Here is a 20,299-nt window from a genome sequence, read left to right on the forward strand (position 1 = left end):
GTGTTCAACACCATCAGGTTCTCATCCGCCCATTTGATGAACCTGTCTAGGTCAGCCTGGATCGCCCGCCTGTCTTCTAGTGTGGATGCTTTGCCCCAAAGTTTGGTGTCATCGGCAAACTTGGCCAGTCCACTTGTGACTCCAGTGTCCACATCATTAATGAAGATGTTGAACAATATGGGTCCAAGGACAGAGCCTTGGGGGACTCCACTGGTCACAGGGCACCATGACGACTGACCACCCTGTGCGTTCAACCATCGAGCCAGTTTCCCAGCCAGTGGTTTGTGGTGAACCCAAGGCCACAATTGGCCAGCACAAGAGGTGATCATGAGTTAACAGATCGAAGGCTTTTTTGAAGTCAAGATATATGACATCAATCTCTTCTCCCTTGTCCAGGTGATAGGTCACCTGGTCATAGAAGGACCATGAGATTGGTCAAGCAAGACCTACCCACAACAAACCCGTGCTGGCGATCCCTTAGGATGTTGGCATCGGCCAGTCCATTAAGAATGGCCTCTGTAATAAACTTTTCTAAGATCTTTCCTGGGATAGAAGTCAGGCTGATGGGCCTCTAGTTAGCCAGATCCACTTTCCTCCCTTTCTTGAAGATAGGCACCATATTGGCCTTCTTCCAGTCTTCAGGCAGTACACCAAAGTGCCAGGAGTTTTCAAAGATCCATGCCAGGGGCTGGGCTATGATGCTCGCGAGCTCCTTGAGTACCCTGGGGTGTAGATTGCCAAGGCTGGCTAACTTGAAGGTATCCAGCTTCTCAAGATGTTCTTTCACGAGGTCAGCATTAATGGAGGGCAGAGAGGGGATCTCCTTCACCTGGACCGCCCTGTCCCGTGGTGGGCATGTGCATCCCATGGGACTGATGCAAAGTACCCATTTAATAGGTTGGCTTTTTCCTGGGTGTCAGTTGTCCCATCTGGCTTTTTGTAATGCTTACTGCGCAATAGTGTAGTAAGCATTATCCCAGGGCCAAGGTTAGGTTCTGTGTATTAAAAGAATCAATGTATTAACACAGTTTTTGCCTGGCACACTACTGTGTAATGTTATTAGGCTACTGCACATGAAGCGTCTCATGTAGGCACACCCACTGGGAACAGGCAGCTTTGGGCTAGGTTGCTTGGGCTGGCTGCTCCCCTGTCTCTGCAAGCCACTCTCTGGCTGGCTGGGGTGCAGGGTGCCTTAGTGCAGGGGCTGCCTGTCAGCTAGCCCCATAATCAGGCAGCCTGTGTCCCAGCCAGCCCTCACTGCAGCACATGTAACCTGGCTGGAAACTGAGAAGAGCTGGGCACAGGCAGTTTGTCCAAAGCAGGACAATTTGTCCCTCAACAAATCACACATTCTGGGGGCATACACTGACACAAATGAGCAGCACAAATTTATGCCGCTACTATTTGTGCTGCTGCAAAGTGCATGTCCCTACTCATCTGGATGTGGACCTAGACTCCAGGGCTAGTTACAGACATTCAAAAAGCCTGAGGCAGAATCAGTCCAAGTTACAGAGTTTTCTGTAAACAGCATAGTTTAAATCGATAGCGAACAGAGCACACATTTGCCCTTTGGTTGCGAGGGGCAAATCTTAAACTAGGTTTGGCCATTTTTAAACCAGTCTATCTGTGCCAATTTTCTGTTCTGTTACAGGTATGGACTAGTTTTGTGTGCTGAACATCTGTTTTGTTACAGGTATAGACCAGTTTCCGATCACTTATATCAGTAAAAGTATAATGTCTGTACCTGGCTAGTAAAGAGAAAAGCTAGAGAATGAACGACAAAACCTTACCTGTTGAATTAACAGATGCTGGGAGTTAGAGATAGTCAAGCCATGGAGAAACGAGTTCACAAAAAAGGGACAATTTGCAATACATGCATTGCACAGAGTTCAACATGTAATGGTTTCTCAGTTTGTGGCTTTTGATGATTTTTATCAACATATTTATCAAAACAGGTCTCACCTGGACCGCCCTGTATTTGAAACCTGTTTTTACTTAACAGATTATTGCTGTAGCAATTCTAAACATGATATCAGAAAACCAATTTTACTAAAAATATAAACAGTGCAAAAATATAAATTGTTGCAAAAAGGAGTGAAGAAAATTATTGAGGTTTTTTGGAGATAGAGTTCTTTCTTTAATACAGGATTTTTTTGTGAAAAATTTCAGGAACTACTGTTTGGAATGTTTCTTAACACTGTTCCTAAATAAATCAGTAGTTTCCTTCTGACTGCAGCTGGATGTTTTTTCTCCTTTTTTGGTTTAGTTTATTTTTAAGGAGGAATATTTCTTGCTTTTTTAAATATAGTTTATTAAAACAGAGTTATATTAGTGAATGTTTTATACCAATTTGGGTACCTTTCGTTTTAATTTAGCCCTACAGCATGTTCAACCCCACTGCTTTTTATCGGGAAAACTGGAATGACATAGATTGGTAATATTACTATGCCCAATATTACCACTGTGTGCATGAGGGAAGTAGAATAGAAATAAAAACTGTTCTTCTCCTCTACTTTTATTAATAATATCAAATATATTCCTCTGAAGAATACTGCTTTCTTAGTTGAGGTCAAGCAAGGACTTCAAAGTCAGTGAAATAAGTAAAGTAAAGCAAACCATTGAAGCTCAAATTCTTTCCTTTGTTGCAAAAAAATAGAAAAGAAGAAAAAATCTTTAGCAGGAATATATAACTCGGTAAAATATAAGAAATGTGTAGATTGGTCTATTTACTGGGGTTAGAAAAATGAGTTAACTAATATGAGTGAGTGAAATATGAATGAGTTAAAATTATATCAATAACATTATATAATTACCTACTCCTCTGCACTACTTCTATGCATTTCCTTCATGGAACCTCTGATTGCCCTAATGTTTAAAATTAATGTTTGCAGCATTTTCTTTTCATTCATCGAAAGTCAGACAGACAGCAACGGCTCACTAAATGGAAATGTCTAGAATTCAAACATGTTTCACGTGTGTTAAATACATAGCTTTGTTGAATCAAAGATATTAATCCAAAGTTACTGCTTATATGTGAGGGACTCATATATAGTCCCTCTTATACGTGAGGGACTTATACATATAGTCCCTCTTCCTGTATGTTCCTAGGAACCGTAACTTTGCAAAACATTCTTGAATTAGACTTCTAGCTATGATAATTTGCTTTATCTAGTTGCAAAACATCCGGTTGGTTCATCACAAGATGCCACAATAAATGTGTGGCTGCATTGACAAAGCAGGAAACAGACTTTTAGATAAGAAATTGACGCCTTGCTAAGAGTGCAGTACCACAATCAGAGTGTTCCAATCAGATGCCGTCTCTGCTGCTCATAACCTGCTTTCAGTTTATGTCCGCGCTAGAAACATCAAGCAAGCAAGGGGGAAGTTAATTGTATTGATTAAAGGAATCAGAACTGAGAGGGGCAGTGGCAGGTCAGCATTGTTATTTTGTTACCATGCTGTTCATAGGGGCCTGCATAACAGATCATATTCATATCTCTGTAGTTGACTGGATACCACTAATTGAACAAGACTAGTTCAAAGAGATTCCATGTTGAACTTGTCTATTAATTTTAGAAGTGGAAAGTGGAAAAAAAGCAAATTCAAAGCACAGGAACAATGCCAGGTTGTGTAAAAATTAGGCACAAACAACTGGTGGCTTATTTTGGGAAAGTGCCAAAATGCTGTTCCTTTGTATATACTGCATCCTATACAAAGATTTAACACAAGTTCATTCCATGTCTCTAAGACCTAATGATTTTATTAAACATACAAAAATGCATTTACTTCCAGTTTACCAGCTGCAAGCACTTCTTTATGAAAGGAGAAGCAAATGGTATAAGCAATATATTGTTTCCAGATCTATATACTTAATGTTTCATCATTAAAAGAGCAAAAGGGGGGTGAGAAGTAACAAAAAATGTCACTCACAAGCTCAGCAGTTAATAACTTCCATTTTCGTTAGTCATTTTTGCCTGCAACTAAATCCATGATGCAAACCAGATCTGCAACTGTAACACTGTGGTAAAAGTTGTAGTTCTTTCAAGTGTGTGAGTCATAACTAAATTATCATTAAAGCAGTAAACTGTAAGCATTCCTCATGAAAGAAATCAGCTCCCCAGTCAATTACAGCACATTGTGTGAAATTGGAATCTCCCTGGATTTAGAGAGTGGATTTGAGGGTTTAATTTTTTGGTTCTTTGTTTTTTTCCTTTCTGTTTAAAAAATATGAAAAACTTTTATGAATGAAAATTCTTTAAATAATTGGAATTCATCCAAAAAACTTGAGAGCTGTGAATACCAAGCAGTTATTCTCTATGTTAAAATGCTAATGACACTAATAAATTCAGTGAAAATCTAAGAAATTGCTGGAAGGTATATTTCATTTCTGTTGCACAAGAGATCTTAGAAGCACTCAAGTTACAATGTATTGTCTACATGTTAGTTGAGGCAGGAAGTCATGTCCCTTGGGTTTTATTCCCAGAACTCCTGCTGAGTGTCCTTAGACAAACCAGCTAATCATTGTTTATCTGCAATACTACTTCCATTAACAATCCATTTGGGATGTTGTGAAGCAAAATAAGTTAATGTCTGTAAAGCAAGGTGAAATCCTTTCAAAAAAGGCACTGTATTAGCACAAAGTTAGCTTTTTATTCAGTTGAATGACATTCTTTATTTTGGAGACGTTTAATTATTATGGATACTATTTACACAACATTATGAGATTTTCCCCTAAGCTTCTGTGTTTGCTATTCTTATATCCAACCGCTGCTGTTCTTGCTCTAATCAGCCTACAAGGCCAAGAACAGACCTACTCACTTTAGGCTAAGCCCTATTTCCAGTATCATAAGTAAGGGTAGGCAACCAGCCTACCCCAAGTGCCAAGTTAAGAAGGTGTCAGAATTGTCTCCTACCCCCACAGAATCCACCCCCAGCAGCAAGAGTAGCTCTACAGTATTGTTCTTATATCAGCAGCAGCAGTTGCATGGACACCTGGGTCCTGCTGCTTTAAGAGCAAGAGCCACGGCGGGCAGTGCATGGAGCAGCAGCTGCACAACCAAGAACTGTTTTAGAGTTCTCAGCCTGGGTAAGACTTTTGTGCCTCCTCCCGACTCGGCTCTTGCTCTCCATGCACTGCTCCTGCTGCTCTTGGAACAAAACTACACCCCTCCCATGCTTTTTCACAGGGTTCAGCCAGGGCAAAAACCCTGGTTGTTTGGCTTCTCCCTATATCTTCCTGCTTCTTATATGCTCAGCTCCACCCTCCACGAGGTCGCATCTACATGCTTCCAGTAAGACCACTCACAACAACAAGTGCAACATTGCTGCTCAGTGTCTGGAAAACTGTCAATTTAAAGGTGACATGCAAATTGTAATGTCCTGCTAATGCCTTTGTATGTTTGTGATATACACCTGATCCTGCAAGCACCCAGTCCCCACTGACATATTTCAGTAATGGTCTGATAATTTCTGAGGATCTGCCCCTTTGCTTTATGCAGAGGCCAACAAACTAACATCACACAGATGTTGGTTAGGAGTTTGAAGAAGTATCATCTCTGACTGACATTGGCATATACACTTTTACTGGTATAAGTGATAGAAAACTGGCCTATATCCATAACAGAACAGGAGTTCAGCACACACAGACTAGTTTAAAAATGGTGTACCCTGGTCTAAGATTTGGCACACTTCCTGCTTCCCCCATCCCCCTTTGGCAAATGTATGTTCTCTTCGCTACTGATCTGAACTACACCACTTACAGAGAAGTATGTAACTTAGATCCATTTTGCCTTGGGCTTTTTGGATGTCTGTACCTAGCCCTAGTGAGCATAGATACAGTTATGCAGGCAAAACTGTATACCTTCCTTTCTCTTTTGGGGCATGATGATAATGGTTTCACTCTATTGGTATGGAGCACAGCTTCAACACCATAGGTGAACCAACAAAGGGGAATGCTTTCCCAGTTCAATATACTGGTATTACTACACTTCTAATATACACATTGTTTATCCTACTTTGTAGTCATGGGGCTATTGTAATAGTAAAAATGATGTTCAGAACTAAATGTTAGTGGGATCAGGCCCCGTGACTGGCTAAAAGGCAAGGTTGCAGACAATGGGTCTTGTTGCTTTAACCATGAAACTGATACAGCTGGAAAAAAAAACACTGCTTAAATATGTAAGCAGCTATGCAAGCCATGTAAAGACTGCTTTTCACCTTTTCAAATGGTTTCTTTTTTCAGTTTGATTTTTTTCATCTTGTCATGTCTCTTCTCTGGCTGTTTGCCTTTTTTTCTTTAGTTGTTTATAAAGTTGACAAAAATTGTAGCTCAGCTCCCTTCCCATTTTATTCTGTAATAGATGATTTGCAGATTGATGAATTCTTGTTGCAGCTATTCAGTCTTGCATGCAATCCAATTTTTGGTCACATTCATAATGAGCTAATGACCTCTTACTAAATGTACAGCCAGTTCTCCTTTGCAGTCTTCTCTTGTATTCTTCGTTTGATTCAAACATTTCCCCTGCAAAGAAAGAGAGAGAGAGATCTCACCTGGAATAAAGTGGGTAAAGTCAGGTCCGGCAGCCTCTAGTAGAAAGATTGCCACCTTCTTTCCATCTTGAGGGCCGCAGCTGGAGCAGATGTGTCTTTGGAGTCAGGGACCTTCAGTTAGCTGCCTAATGTCAAGCACATCTTAGCCTAGGACAGAATCTAACCCAAAGTTGTCTGTATATGGTCTTTTTACTAATATATGCCAAGGACAGGCATTCCTTTCTACCTGTAAACATTTCTCTGAAATTCTTGCTGGGGCTGAGTGCCAAGCTTGCAATCTTGGCTTACTGCAGCTGCCACTCAGCTGTGGGGGGCAAGGGAAAGTAGGCAGGGGACAGCATTCCCTGTGCTCAGCTCCTGTGCCTGCTTCTCACACCAGGAGGTCTGATGTGAGAAGCAGACAAGAAGCAGCTAGGGTTGTTCGTCCACTCTCCTCCTTTGCACACAGATGACTTCTGCAGATTTTCTACAGTGTGGGTTGCAGTTATGTTTTCCACTTTTTTATCATTCTGGAGGCCTCTTGGAACTTTTTATGTTTCACTGCTCTGGAGAGTATAGAGCAACTTTCAAGATAAACTGTAAAGCAAATTGCAAACACTCCTTTACCAACCACCACTTCTCTTACACAAATCAAGATCTTCTTTGAGCTGTAATAAATCCCCTAATATCAGAAATGTCACTTCCTGCCTCTTTGCTAAGATATCTGAATAGGTCTCATGAGCCTGTTACATGAACCACAGCTCTCTCTCACCTCTCAGCTAAGAAGTGAAAGGATGCTGAAGGCAGTTAGATGAAGTAATATTTTCTCCACAGTTACTTCATCAGCTATTCAGCATATTCTCTTTCCTGAAGTGAGGAAAGGGAGAACTGCAGCTCAGTTTACAGTCCTGTATTATGAGTACTCAGGGTCCAGCAAATAAAAGCAGCTGAAGTATACATAATAATTTAGATGGAAAAACAAACAGAAGAACATTTTTCAAAGCAAAAAAAAAAAAAGATAAAGCCACACATAGTAATAGTAAAGTAATAGTAAAGAATAGTTCTGTGTCACAGATAATAATAAAGTAAAAATCTTTAATGGATTTTTTTGGTCTTGCTTCATATTTTTATTTTTTAAGTCATGTTACGTCATACTTTTATTGAATCAGTCAATCATTACAAAGCCTCTTAAAATAAAATAAAATAATGTTTTCTGAAGGAAGAAGGAAGGCACAATATTTTACATTTTACATGTAACAGTAGTTACATTTTTTTTTTTTTTTAATTTCAGGGACATCATCCCAAAGCTCCTAATTCTGACTCTAAACAGTGGGGCTCTTTCTTTGTGGATAATATCTCAGGATTGGAAAGTACAGAAGACACCCTAGTTCAAACATGGTGTTGCAAATGCATTAGTACTTATAGCACTATTGCAATCCCAAGTATTGAAGCAATAGCAGGTAAGAAGGACTCTTTTTTTTATTAGTGAATGTGTGAAGTGTCCAAAGTAATTTTGTCATGTTATAGATACTGTCTTCAGAGACTGCCTATCTCTAGACTCATCCAAAACACATTTCTGATATCACTTAACAAGAAATGACTAGTTGCTACTAATTTCTTCGAAATTTATTCTTGCAAACATCATGGGGTTAACCAGTTTGCTTGTTTGTTTGTTTGTTTGTAGTTTCCTTTAAATGTTCCAGTGCTTATTAGATCCTCTTCTAATGGAATTGGAGCTCAGGTTTTAATCTATTTTTTGATTATGAACAAGCTCTTCCTAGGCCACGGACACATGTACATTTGAAGTACTTCAAATTTAGAGTACTTCAGGCTACTTCATGGACAGATGTACAGCCCTTCTCCCCCTCTCCCCCATATCTCCTGTCAAAATGCTTCAAAGTCAGTGCAGTTCCCCCATATCTCCTGTTAAAATGCTTCAAAGTCAGTGCAGTGGCAAGAAGCAGCATGTTTTTCATCTGGGGGCTTACCGGGGGTGGCTTGGTCTTGTATCTTTGCTCTCCACTCCATCCCCGGTTGTGAAAGTAGGGAGAGGTGGGGTTGTGGACTGGATAAATATACAGTTAATGAGTTAATGTACATTCAGTCTAAGAGGCGTAAGACCCAAAGTAAGGGCCCAGAGCAGGAGCAGAAGTGTAACCCAGTGTGGGGCAGTGATCCAGAAGGCCTGTGCAGAGTAGAACCTGGGTGGGACCCAAATTGCTGCACAGAGTAGGGCCTGACTGGAGAGAGAGTGGTGGGGAGAGGCGGCAGGGGAGGGACAGACTAGTATGCCCAAGCAAAAAGGCCAGGAGGCCAAAGCCCTCAGGGTGGAGCCTGAGGCCATGTTGGGCCAGAGGCCAAGTGTGGCCCAGCAAGGAGAAGGGGGAGTTGTAGGCAATTTTGGATGCTATGGGCAAGGCATGGGACATGATATTATTGGAGGTTCAGATCCATGTGTTTTGCCTCCCACATGTAAGTATCAATTTGTGATAACATCAAAGGCATGGCAGGTGAGTGATGGTGGACTGACCTAGACAGGGGGAGTGCCAGTGATGTACTTGGCCCCAGGATGGCCCTGTTACATATGTCCACTGCTTTTCCCACATCCACAGAGCCAGTTTTCTCATCATAGAAGGCATGGTCAGGCATGTCTTGTCTTTGGTGAATCCATGCTGACTCATCCTGATGACTTTCTTCTCCTCCAAGTGCTTAGAAATGTATTCATTGAGGAACTGCTCCGTCATTTTTTCCAGGGTCTGAGGTGAGCCTGACCCTGGATCCTCATTCTTCTCTTTCTTAAAGATGGGCACTATATTTGCTCTTTTCCAGTTGTCTGGCTTCCCACGGGTCCAGAAATTTGGCAGCAGGGGAGTGGTGCCAAATTTCTGGACCCATGGGAAGCCCAGAGGGCCAGATAGCATGGCCCTGTATGCCAGTTAGCTCCCGCGTGCTGCTGGATGTAGTAGGTAGGCTGCATGGGCCTGCATCAGAGTGGCAGGCAGCACATGACTGGATTGAGTAGGTGAGCAGTGTGTGGTCAGATCAGGATGGCAGGCTGGCATGCGGGCAGATTGGGGAGGCACACAGCTAGATCAGGATGGTGTGGGATCAGACCCACAGACTGACTCAGTACCATTCCTCTGGCTTGCAGCAGCAGAAGGCTGGGTGCTGTGAAGTATTTTGTTGCACCTCTTTTCAGTGAAGCACTAAACTAGGAAAGTAAAACCCAAACTAAGTAGTCTTTTTTACAGAACATCAAAAATGAGGGGTGCACCGATAGAGATTTAATTAAAACAGCCGGTCTAATTAAAACAGCTCACCATCACATGTATTATCTCCCCATGTGTTTCAAAATGGCTGTAGGTTGGTTTATCTAAAACTCAATCAACAAGGTTTAGATAAAGCGCCTCTGTAGCCATTTTGAAACGTGGGGGGTTTAATACATGTGATGGTGAAGTGATGCTGAAATGTTCTAATTGAACATAGAACAGACTTGATTATAGCATGTTTGTAGGTACCCTGTAAGTCCCTGGTTGACCGAGCCTTAACAGACATTGGCTGAGATTATAAAATATGGCTCTGCTGTATTTGTATTGGAAGTTCAAGCAAGAAAAAATTCATAACCAGTTATATGAAAGTAATGTACGTTGGAGTTTTCTCTTCCAGTGGATATTATATATGTCAATGTAACTCATGAGTCCTGCCCAGTTGCCTCAAGAACTTTGTAATCTAGATATAGATCTACAGAGCAGTCACTGCTATGAATGCTGCTTCCTGAGTTAGCTTTGAGCTTTAAGCTAGCAAGTTTAAGTACTGGTAGCAGCACAGACAGAGATCCATGTGATGTAATCACCTAAGAAGGTGTTAACTGAACTTAAAATGTGAGTGACTTTGCATTCAAGCAGTAAAATATGTGCTGAGTTCAATTTTATCATAGCAAAGTTGCGCCTTTGTGGACTTGGAGTATCTTCAAATCATATTAAGTAACACATGCTCAGCCATCGTTTGGCTTTTCCACAGAGATAATATGAGTAATATGTGGTCCTCACACAACCGTGACATCTGCCAGGGACTTCTCTGCTGCACCAAGCCTCCATTCTCTGTCCAGCCCCAGCACCACACCAGTCTTGAACCAGCTCCAGTGCAGTGTCAGAGTTGTGACTAACAATCAGCAAGCTGTGTATAAGAGATTGTGCTAGAAATTATTACTGTGTTAGTGAACATTACTGTATAGCTGCACAAAACATGATCTAACTTTTAGTACAGCACAGTAATGCTTACTATGATATAAATAAAACATTAGCTGAGTGTCCCATGTGATGAGTATTTACCCAGCTTCAGTTTTTTTACCCATGCTGAGCTCCATGCTCCTACAGATGAACTGCTAGAAGTACCCAAGCTAGCAAATTTAAAACAAAGTCAAGTTTATCTATATTGCAATTGCTGCAGAGGACTGCAAAAGAAAATGCTAATAAAAATGTTCTAAAATGGGGGTGGCCAGGGAGGACAAAAAGCAGAAGGCAGAGCAGGAGACCAGGCAAGGAACAGAGAGCAGAGTAGCACATCAAGCAGGGGCGGGGGGGGATAGAATGGTACTTGGGAAGGGCACAGAGCTTAATCAGTGGCTCACGTACCAAAAAAGGTTAGAACCCATGATTCTAAGCAATCCAAAGAAGGACCTTCATACTGTGACAGTTAAAAATTGTCTGTGTGATAAAAGTGCTTGTTAAAGGCTTTATGAAGATTAGACTTTTTTTTGTTATTTGTTTAAATATCAAGCTATGTGCTGTTGTTAAAAAGCCTAATTAAAGCTAAAGATGTAGTAGGACCTAGTAAATTTAACAAAGCCTTGAAGTAGTAGGTCCTATGGCATAATAAAAAATTAACCTTATTAAAAAAATGCAAGGCTTGTACTGCTATTGGTTAGTTTAAGGACAGTTTAAAATTTAAAAAAATTAAATAGCTGTAATTTATTAGCATAGCTTAAAAGTTATAAATTGGCTGGCACATCCGGAAATCATTTAGAAGAAAGATGCAGCTCTATAAAAGAAGCTCCTAATTTAAAATTAGCTGCTAACCTAAATTTAGTGGACCCGTAAATTTCAAGGAGCCTAAAAACTAAATACGAGGGTCCTTCCCAGTACCCTTTAAACAGCAGTAATCAAAGACACCAGCTTTGCTAAGCTTTCAAGAAAAAACAACTTGTCATACATCAGGCATCAAAAGAGACTGCCAATAAGTTGCCAACGCAAATTATTATTGTCATTCATTATAGCATTATTATTTACGTATAGTTGTGTGTTTATTAAGTCAATAAACCTTTCTTACCTTTCTACCCCCAATCATGCTCCAAATCCCAAACCCTCCACAGGCGGCTAAAACATAAATTCGCATCACGAACAGGATTGAGAGGCTGTAGTTCAGAGAGAAAGGTCGGAATGGAGGGAGTTGGGTGGACCCCATTAATAGCTTTGCTTAAAAAAATAACAGGGACAGAGAATCCCAGGTGGGATAAGGATAGGTTGAGGCCTGTCTAATGTGACCTAGGAACCGTACCCGATCATTGGGCTAGGTTTGCTGCTGCCGCCTGGGATAAACCCAAGAAGGGGTGTGTGTTGTGGCTGCTGGCCACGTGCCTGCGGTTATGGGCCGAAGAGAATGCTTAGCTCCCGGAAAAGGTCACCCAGCTGAGTAAGTAGTTAGGAGACGTGAAAAATTCCAACAGCATGGCATGTGAGACTGCGCGAGCTGCGCAGAGCCTCTTGGAAACATTAGATAGGAGGGAAAGAAAAGTTATGATCACACATGTGGCTGCTTCCCTCCAGAAGAGGGCACAGTTAGCACAGGCTGTGAAGCCACCTTTCAACAAGGTGCAACAATGTCTGTATGGAGGGAAACCAGAAGCTGAGCTCTGAGAAGATCATTGGGCGGAGATGGAGGAGGAAGAGATTGATGACAAGTGTGGTGCTGAACCACCCCCATATGTCCCGCCCAGAGGGAGGAATCTGGCCAGGCTTTCCCCGCCCAGAGGGAAGAACTCAGCCAAGTTTTTCCAGTAGTAGTAACTCATTCAGGGCCACAAGGAGGGAATCCCCAAGCAGAGCTGCTTTCCTTTACACATGCTGAGATTAGAGATATACAAGAGCAGCATAAATCCAAGTCGGGACAGCCAGTGAGTTGCCAACGCAAATTATTATTGTCTGTCATTGTAGCATTCTTATTTACGTATAGTTGTGTGTTTTTAAGTCGATAAACCTTTCTTACCTTTCTACCCCCAACAACACTCTCAAACCCAAACCCTCCCCAGGCGGCTAAAACACATACTGTTTTAAAAATTGTAATATAATAAAAGCCTTTGCCTGTCTGTCCGTAATACTGTGGGCCAATTGCACATGTGCTACCAAGAGGGTGCACGCTGATTGGCTGTGAGGGCCCAAAGTGTTATGGATGGAGGGAGCGAGAGAGACACCACACCCTCCCCACCCTCAACAACAGCCAGCAGGGAGAGAGGGAGGGGAGTGCGAAGGGGAAGGGGGGGTTCCTGGTGGCAGCACCGCTGTGCCTCCCCCCTGCTGCCGCTGCTGCCTGACCCTGACAGCCAGCAGAGAGGCGGAAGCAGCGGGGAGGGAGGGAGGGTGAGGATGTTGCATGCTGCCAGGGGTCAGTGGCCACCGCCTTGGCAAGCTTCCCTCCCCCTGTTCCTGGGAGCTGGCAGTGGTGCGGGGTGGAGTGGCAGGGAGTGGGGGGGGCACACAGAGCTGCACCGGGAGTGGCGGAGTGTGGGGGGTGCCCCACGGGGCCGGACGCTGGGGGTGAAGGAGTCCACAGGGCCGGACGCGGAAGGTGGAGGGGACACAAGGGGGCAGGGGCTTGCACAGGGCTGGAGGCGGAGCAGTGGCACCACAGGGCTCTGTGATGGTGCTTCGTCCCCACCCCATCCCCCCTCATTCATGATGGGCAATTTACTAGTACTTTTAAATTACTCTCAGTCCGTAAGACGGTTTCAGTACAATACTTAATATTAGTTATTTTAAAAATAAACATTTTTGCTCTTCTTAAAAAACAAAGCTTTAAAAATTAACTTGAACAGGAAATCATGGAACAAGAAATTATACACAGACTGGACTGTGTTAAATATGGTCTAAACCAGGGGTGTCACTCATCCAGCCTCACAGGGCTGTGCTGCTTGCAGCAGCCACACCACCAGTCCAGGAAGAAAGCTGGACCAGGCACCCTGTGCATCCAGAGTGGGATGGGGCCATCCAGTACTCCTCACCTGCTGCCTGTGGGTCACTCCAAGACCCACAGGCAACTCCAAGGGCCAGGTAATACGGTTTTGCAGACCAGATATGGCCCATAGGTCCTATGTTTGACACCCCTGTCTAAACTGATACCTAAAATTCTTATCCTATTTCCTTGGTTACCTTTTATAAACTCTGTATCACTCAATGGGTTAACTGCTTTGTTTTTCTCTTACCTACCCATCTTGACTCCCTCACAGTGCTCCCTTCTTTTTCCATCCCCCTTCCCTAGTCTTTGTATTCTGATCATTGCTTTGTGTTTAGCAGCTCTGCTTCTTGCATTCCCTTCACAGCATCTAATGAAGTAAGCCCTCTATTTATGAAAGCTTATGTTACACATCTCTGATTTAGTTAGTCTGTAGAGGTGCAAATCTCCTGTGCCTTTTGCCTTTTGAAAGAATGCCAAAAATAAATCTATATATTCTTGAATGTATGTTTTAACAGAATCTCGAAGCTTTTTTCCAAGATTTGTATAAGAAAGCATATTAAAATGATATCAATAATTGGTTTCTGGTAAATGAAAAAATTCTATAATGCTTGATGTTAAATGTTTAAAATAACCAGGAAAATAGACCCATATTTTGGGTTTCATTTTATTTTTCTATTTTGAAAACTTTTAAAACAAACACAATTTTGAAATGTCAATGTCTTCTCCATTAAAGAAAGTCATTAATGTTTGACAGGCCCTGCTTTACTTTTTAACAGTTATACTTAAGGGTCTTGTATATGTAAAATGATTTAGACTTCTGCAAAATAGTCACACTGTGTTAGCGATTTATCAAAGTATGTTCCAGAAAAAGTCTTTTAAAGAGGCATGCTTCTATTGGCAGTATTACTCATTTCATATTAAAATATGAAACTTATTGTATGTTATTTTGGATAAAATGACTGCTTTGATACAGCAAATAGTGTGATGGCCTCTTTCATTTTATTTCCAAATAAAAATGTTATACTTTTTACCTTAGAATCTTCAGTTTTGTTTTTAAACTTCAATATCTTTGACATGAAAATGGTCTGAGTTCAGGAATAGTGTTAGGCAGAACTCTGGCTCTTATTCCTTCCTCGTTGCTACTACATTTACTTCTCTACCAATCCTCTGACTCAAAATGACAGTCAATAATAATATGAGTATCCCAACGATAACTTCACAGGTTAAAAAACTAGTTTGCCTTCTATTTAAAAAAGCCTTCTCAGTCTTTGTTGCTTATCTTCTCTGGAAGTAGATGATTACTGCCTCTCAGAACAGAATACCTGTCTGTCCTAGTCATAAGACAAAGAACACTTTGTTTATTATAGAATTGCTAGTGGTGAGCTGTGTCTTCCTTTGTGGGGAAATCGTATGAGAGAAACCTATGACAGATTAAATAAAAATATTATTTAAGGTATTATCATCTAGATACAAGCAACCTTAAGGAAGTCTTCACAAAAGGTATTTTTAAAGCATTCTGTGTTATACCTTTGTAAAGAGAAAATGAGATAAATAAGAATAATACTTTCCAGTATTACCAGTATGTAGCAATTTATGTCCCCAGTTTCGAATACTTCACAATCTTTCATGCACTAACTCTCATTAAGTATCTGTAGTACACAGGGAAGTATTTTAAAAATGTAGAAACTAAGGCATATAAAGAGGAAGCAACTTGCCCATGTTTATCCAGAAAGTAAGTGAACGAGAAAAGACTAGAAGCCAATGTCCTGACTCCTAATTTAGTCTTTAACCAGCTTTCTTCTGCTGTTCATCAGTTGAGTCCTTCCTCATTGTCAGTTCCCTTATGTTTTATTTTACCGTTCTCTAAATAGCATTTCTGTGCTAGCCAAATTTTCAGTAGCAATCTACATCATTACGGGACCAGTTTTACATGCAAATTTGCACATATGAATGAGAGGGTTTGCATGTCTGAACATGGGGCTTTGCATAAATGTGGACATGCCAGATGTCCACCTCTATTTTCAAAGCCTTGGTTTCAGTTACATAGAGCTATGTTTTCTATTTGGCATGTTCTGTTTAAACCCAATTATATCTTTGAATGAGAGAGTCTTGCATGCTAATTTTCCATTATCAATTGTAGGTCATCTTGCCAAATATCCATGTAAATATATACCTGTCCCACTTAGTGTAGCTTCTCTGAAACAACTGCAAGAGGTAATATCTGACGATTTACCAAGGGTACCAAATATAAACAATATATGTATTTAATTGCTACTTTTTCTTCACATAGAGATAAAGCCACTAACAGACAAAACCATTGGTTCTGTCAGTACTGCTGTTCTTAATTCCACTATGAGACAAATATATGTGTTGTCCCAAAGTCTGTAACACTGTTGTAGGCCAGTGATTATATTTTGACCCTTTTGGCTAAGGACAGATATTCAAAAAACCTGAGCCTGAATTGATTCAATCTTTCCAAGTTAGTCTAACCTGGCGAGGCTAAACCAGTTTATAACCTCACTGACATCCCCTCTGGATTGAAGACATGCAAACTAGAAGCCAGGGGGTGCTAGAGCAACCCTCCCTTCCCTGCCGCAGGGCTGGACTATGGAGAGGTGTGGCCAGGCCCTGGCAGGACATTCTGATTAAGGAGGGGTCTCCCTCCACCTCCCCCCCTCCTCCAGTTGATAACAGAGCATTTGGTTACACTGCAGGTAGTTACACAGGGAGTTGTTAGCATTTATCAGTCCATCAAACAAAATAAAAGCCTCTCTCATTAGTTCAAGCTCTTCTTAAATAACTTTTTCCAAGGAAGTAACAGAGGGACATTACCAGCTACCTGTTGATTAGCTTCAAAAAGCCCTAAGCCAACACTGTCCTGCCTGCCATTGTCCCATCTCCCACAGCACGGACTATAGCTAGCATGTAGCCTGCTAGCTAATGCTGAGAGGTGTCTGTGTAAGGCAGAGGGGAAGGGAGAAGGGAGAATCCCTGCTTGAGCAGGAAGTGCGGGGGGAGGAGGAAGCCAGGCAAATGTTTCTGTACCTGAGGTCTCTGCTGGAGCTGCAGCCAGGGAGCAGAGGGTGGGGCCAACCCTGCTGGGCTGGAGCAGAGAGCAGAGCCCTGCCCAGGGTTGCAAAGCATGTGGGATGCTGGGGGACTCTGGTTAACTTAAACCAGGAGGGGGTCTGGGACAGACGTTGTGTAAACCGGTTTGACTCAAAGCAGTTAAAATCTGATAGTACATTCAACTAGGTTTATCTCAAACTGGTTTCAGCCATTTTCAGACTGGTTTATGTGCACTAAATGTCTGTTCTGTTACAGATTTAAACCAGTTTCTGATCACTTAAAGTGGTTTGTGTGTAATGTCTGTCCCTAACCTTTAAGATCAGACTTTTTTTTTTACTGAAGGCCCAGTCCCTAGAATCCAGTGCTAGATTATAAGGGTTTAGGATTTGTAATTTCTGGCCCTCATTGTGGGAGAAAAAAGCTTTAAAATGTGAACCCTGAAGCTCACAAATGAGAAGGTAAATCCATTTTTATTATTAAAAAAAACCCTTGGGATTAAGCCAATCTCTTGATTTGGGGAGTTTATTGCATTATTTCCGAATGCATGTGTTTGGCAATGCTTCGGCAAAGTCCCGTGAACAAAGAACAAGGCTATGAAGGAGCTGTCCAGTAGCTCTAACTTAAATAGTTGTGTTTCAAGAACAGTTAAGGAAAACCCAGATCTCTTCTGGGCACAACTTTTATTTTACTTCGTAGAGATTCAATAGCTATTCTTTTATAATGCAGAGATTATTTTATCTTCACAAAAATATTTTGAACTCTTATTTGGATTTAGGAAGATAATTTATATGTTCTCAAATCTAGAAAACTGTCTAAAATGCATCATGCTGTGCCCATAAACATTCCTTCATATCTTATGTTGTTTCAGTGAGCTAATGGAAGAATAAAATCTTGCTTGGTGGTAATATTGGTCAATTTTGCCTCTAAAAATACCAGAGTTTTCATATTCTACAACCCATAATATGTAGGTTTAAAGGTCACTCAGCTTGCTGCAAAATTGCCAATGAACCATGTCAGAGGAGCTCATGTTTCTGCTTAGAGTTGCAAACTGTGGCCACAGTAGAAAGCACAAGACCTCTATGCCTGACATGGTAGAACCTGTATTATTTGCACATTCAGAACAACATAGTCAATAATTTATACCAAAAGTAGCCATCCCACCCTGTAACCCTATCTTTAGCAAATATTTAATATCTGACTGCTAGGTCTATTAAAATCTCCTATTGCTTAGAAGTAGTTAATTTTACAAACTATGTTGCTGTACACTTACTTGCATACTCTAAGTTTGTCTTAAATAATTAAGACAGTTACAGCCTTCAGATCAACGAAGTACCTATTTTAAGGTGTTAGTTTTATTTTTAAATTAAATTATTTCATTTCAACTGTAATCCAACTCCTTTTGAAATTAATTGGAGTCTTCCCAGTAATTGCAGTGGGAATTATGAGCTGTTGTTCACTCAGATATTACAATGACAGACATAAAACAAAATTACTTATTAATTGACTGAATCCATTAGTTTGTAATATCTTCTAGTCATTAGTGAGTTTAACTATATGTTTTATTATTCTGTTACAAAGATCCTATCTCTACAATCTTGATTTGTGCCTATTTTTAATGCAGAACTTATTTAGACCTTTTTCATTTGGATGCCACAGCAGTAGTTGCCATAGTAAATGCTAAGGGACTATTTTTATAATAGAACTATTGAGGGGAAAAAGAATTTTTAAATAAGCTTCTTGTCTTAGTAAATGAGTTCATTTCATATTTCTCATGTTTCTGGGGCTTTACTACATGTGGATAAACTGACAGCAAAGAAGTTGCCACAGGTTTGTTTAATATCCACAATCAAAGCTGGCTTGTAAAGAGCCTCTTGGTCAACGTATTAAATAAAATTGTTCTCATGCTAAGTATTATTCTTTGAGAGTTATTTTGAATATAACAAGAGGTCTTTTTTCCTTTGTATTATGATTATGATGTATTAAACCTTTTCTCCCCAGATGGGCCTATTATCTGGTGCCCCTGAAGGCCTTATCAAATCATGCATAAACCAGAATATTACTTCCTGGCCAATGACTGACAGAAATGTTCCTGTAATCTCTCTCCTGTGAGATGTCGAAGCACAGCCACCTGATAAGATTTAAGGGGCAAACCCATGGGGCAGTCATTAGGAAAGGAGGAACTAGTCAGCCATGTCCACTTTAAAGTTATCCTTTAAGTCAGGCAGCATCATTCATTTAATTTTTAGGCTGTCATTAAGGCTGTAAATGGGCTTGGACAAGATCTCTGAGCTGTGGAATGATTTTAGAGCATTGCTGAGAGCAGTACAGCATTCTGATATGTGGATACATGTGTAAAACAAAAGGCAGCTCAAATAAATACATTTCAAAATATCATGAGTACTCTTTCAGCCAGATTTTAATGTATTTTTTTCTTTTTTTGGAAACATCTTTAAATATCCCAAGGAACATTTATTGTACTGTAGCGCATAGCATTTACTTTGAAAGTTTGTGCCTTTCCTAGACCCACTGGATTTGGAAGGTAACTCAGAAGAGGTTGGGCTTTCCTTTATCACTTAAACAGGATAGGGAATTTTGTACCAGCTAACCCAAAGTAAAAGTCAGACTGAAAACAAGGCTCTTTAGTTTTTACTGTGATGTAAACTCACCAGCGTCAGAAGTTCACCAGTGTCAACTCTCTATCCCGGAGTGGACAAGATACAGCTGCAGGCTGGATCCAGCCTGCAAAGCACTGTCATCCATCCCTCAGCAGCTCCCAACAAATTGTACCCCACCCAGCCCTTCTGCCCACAATGGTAACATGTACACACAGCCCCAAACTTACCGTACTGCCTCGCTCCCACCCTTGTGGGCAGAGGGGCCCAGACCTGACAGGGTGCACCTTTTGTGCGGGGCTGCTACTCCTGCAGTCTCCAGGGAGCTGCTCCACTTCCCCAGTCCCCTGCTGCCTCTGGACAAGAGGTAGGGAAGTGGTGGGGGTGGAGTTGCAGTTGGACAGGAGCTGAGAGTGGGGCTGGGGTTGGCATAACACCCCAAAATACCCTATGTCCCGCTACACACCACCACATCCCCTCATAAATCCCCCCCATACACACACTTACATCCTATCACACACCCCACCATACATACAACCATCATACACACACACATACAATATACAAAACTAAGAATTTATTTTTGAGTTATTCTGCAATCACCTCTATATACACTACACAAACACAAATCATGACAAAATATTTTTTGTAATAAAATCAAAATATGTTTCAGTAGGCATTTGACTTCAGTATATGATTTGATTTCTTTCTGGTTCTAAGATGGCAACTCCTCCCCCCAAAAAGGAGTATTTCCATAGGGCAAGGGGAGGGACTTCTGGTGGCAAAGGTCAGGTGTTAGGGGTGGGAGTTCTGGTCCCAAGATAGTGACAAGGGGGTGAGGCAACTATCAAGGGGTGGGA

The 20,299-nt window shown here is 41.2% G+C and overlaps 1 protein-coding gene across 1 annotated transcript in view; it reads left to right on the forward strand.

The window, feature by feature from the left end:
- Positions 1–20,299, forward strand: part of LOC109312144 (dermatan-sulfate epimerase-like) — a 330,716-nt gene that overhangs the window by 214,638 nt on the left and 95,779 nt on the right. Inside the window, exon 11 of the mRNA XM_019538188.1 lies at positions 7,820–7,988. Coding sequence (XP_019393733.1) covers positions 7,820–7,988 — 169 coding nt within the window. The remainder of the gene's footprint in view (positions 1–7,819; positions 7,989–20,299) is intronic.

Source organism: Crocodylus porosus, unplaced genomic scaffold (assembly GCF_001723895.1).
Source record: "Crocodylus porosus isolate Cpor-Errol unplaced genomic scaffold, CroPor_comp1, whole genome shotgun sequence".
NCBI classification, from domain to species: domain Eukaryota; kingdom Metazoa; phylum Chordata; order Crocodylia; family Crocodylidae; genus Crocodylus; species Crocodylus porosus.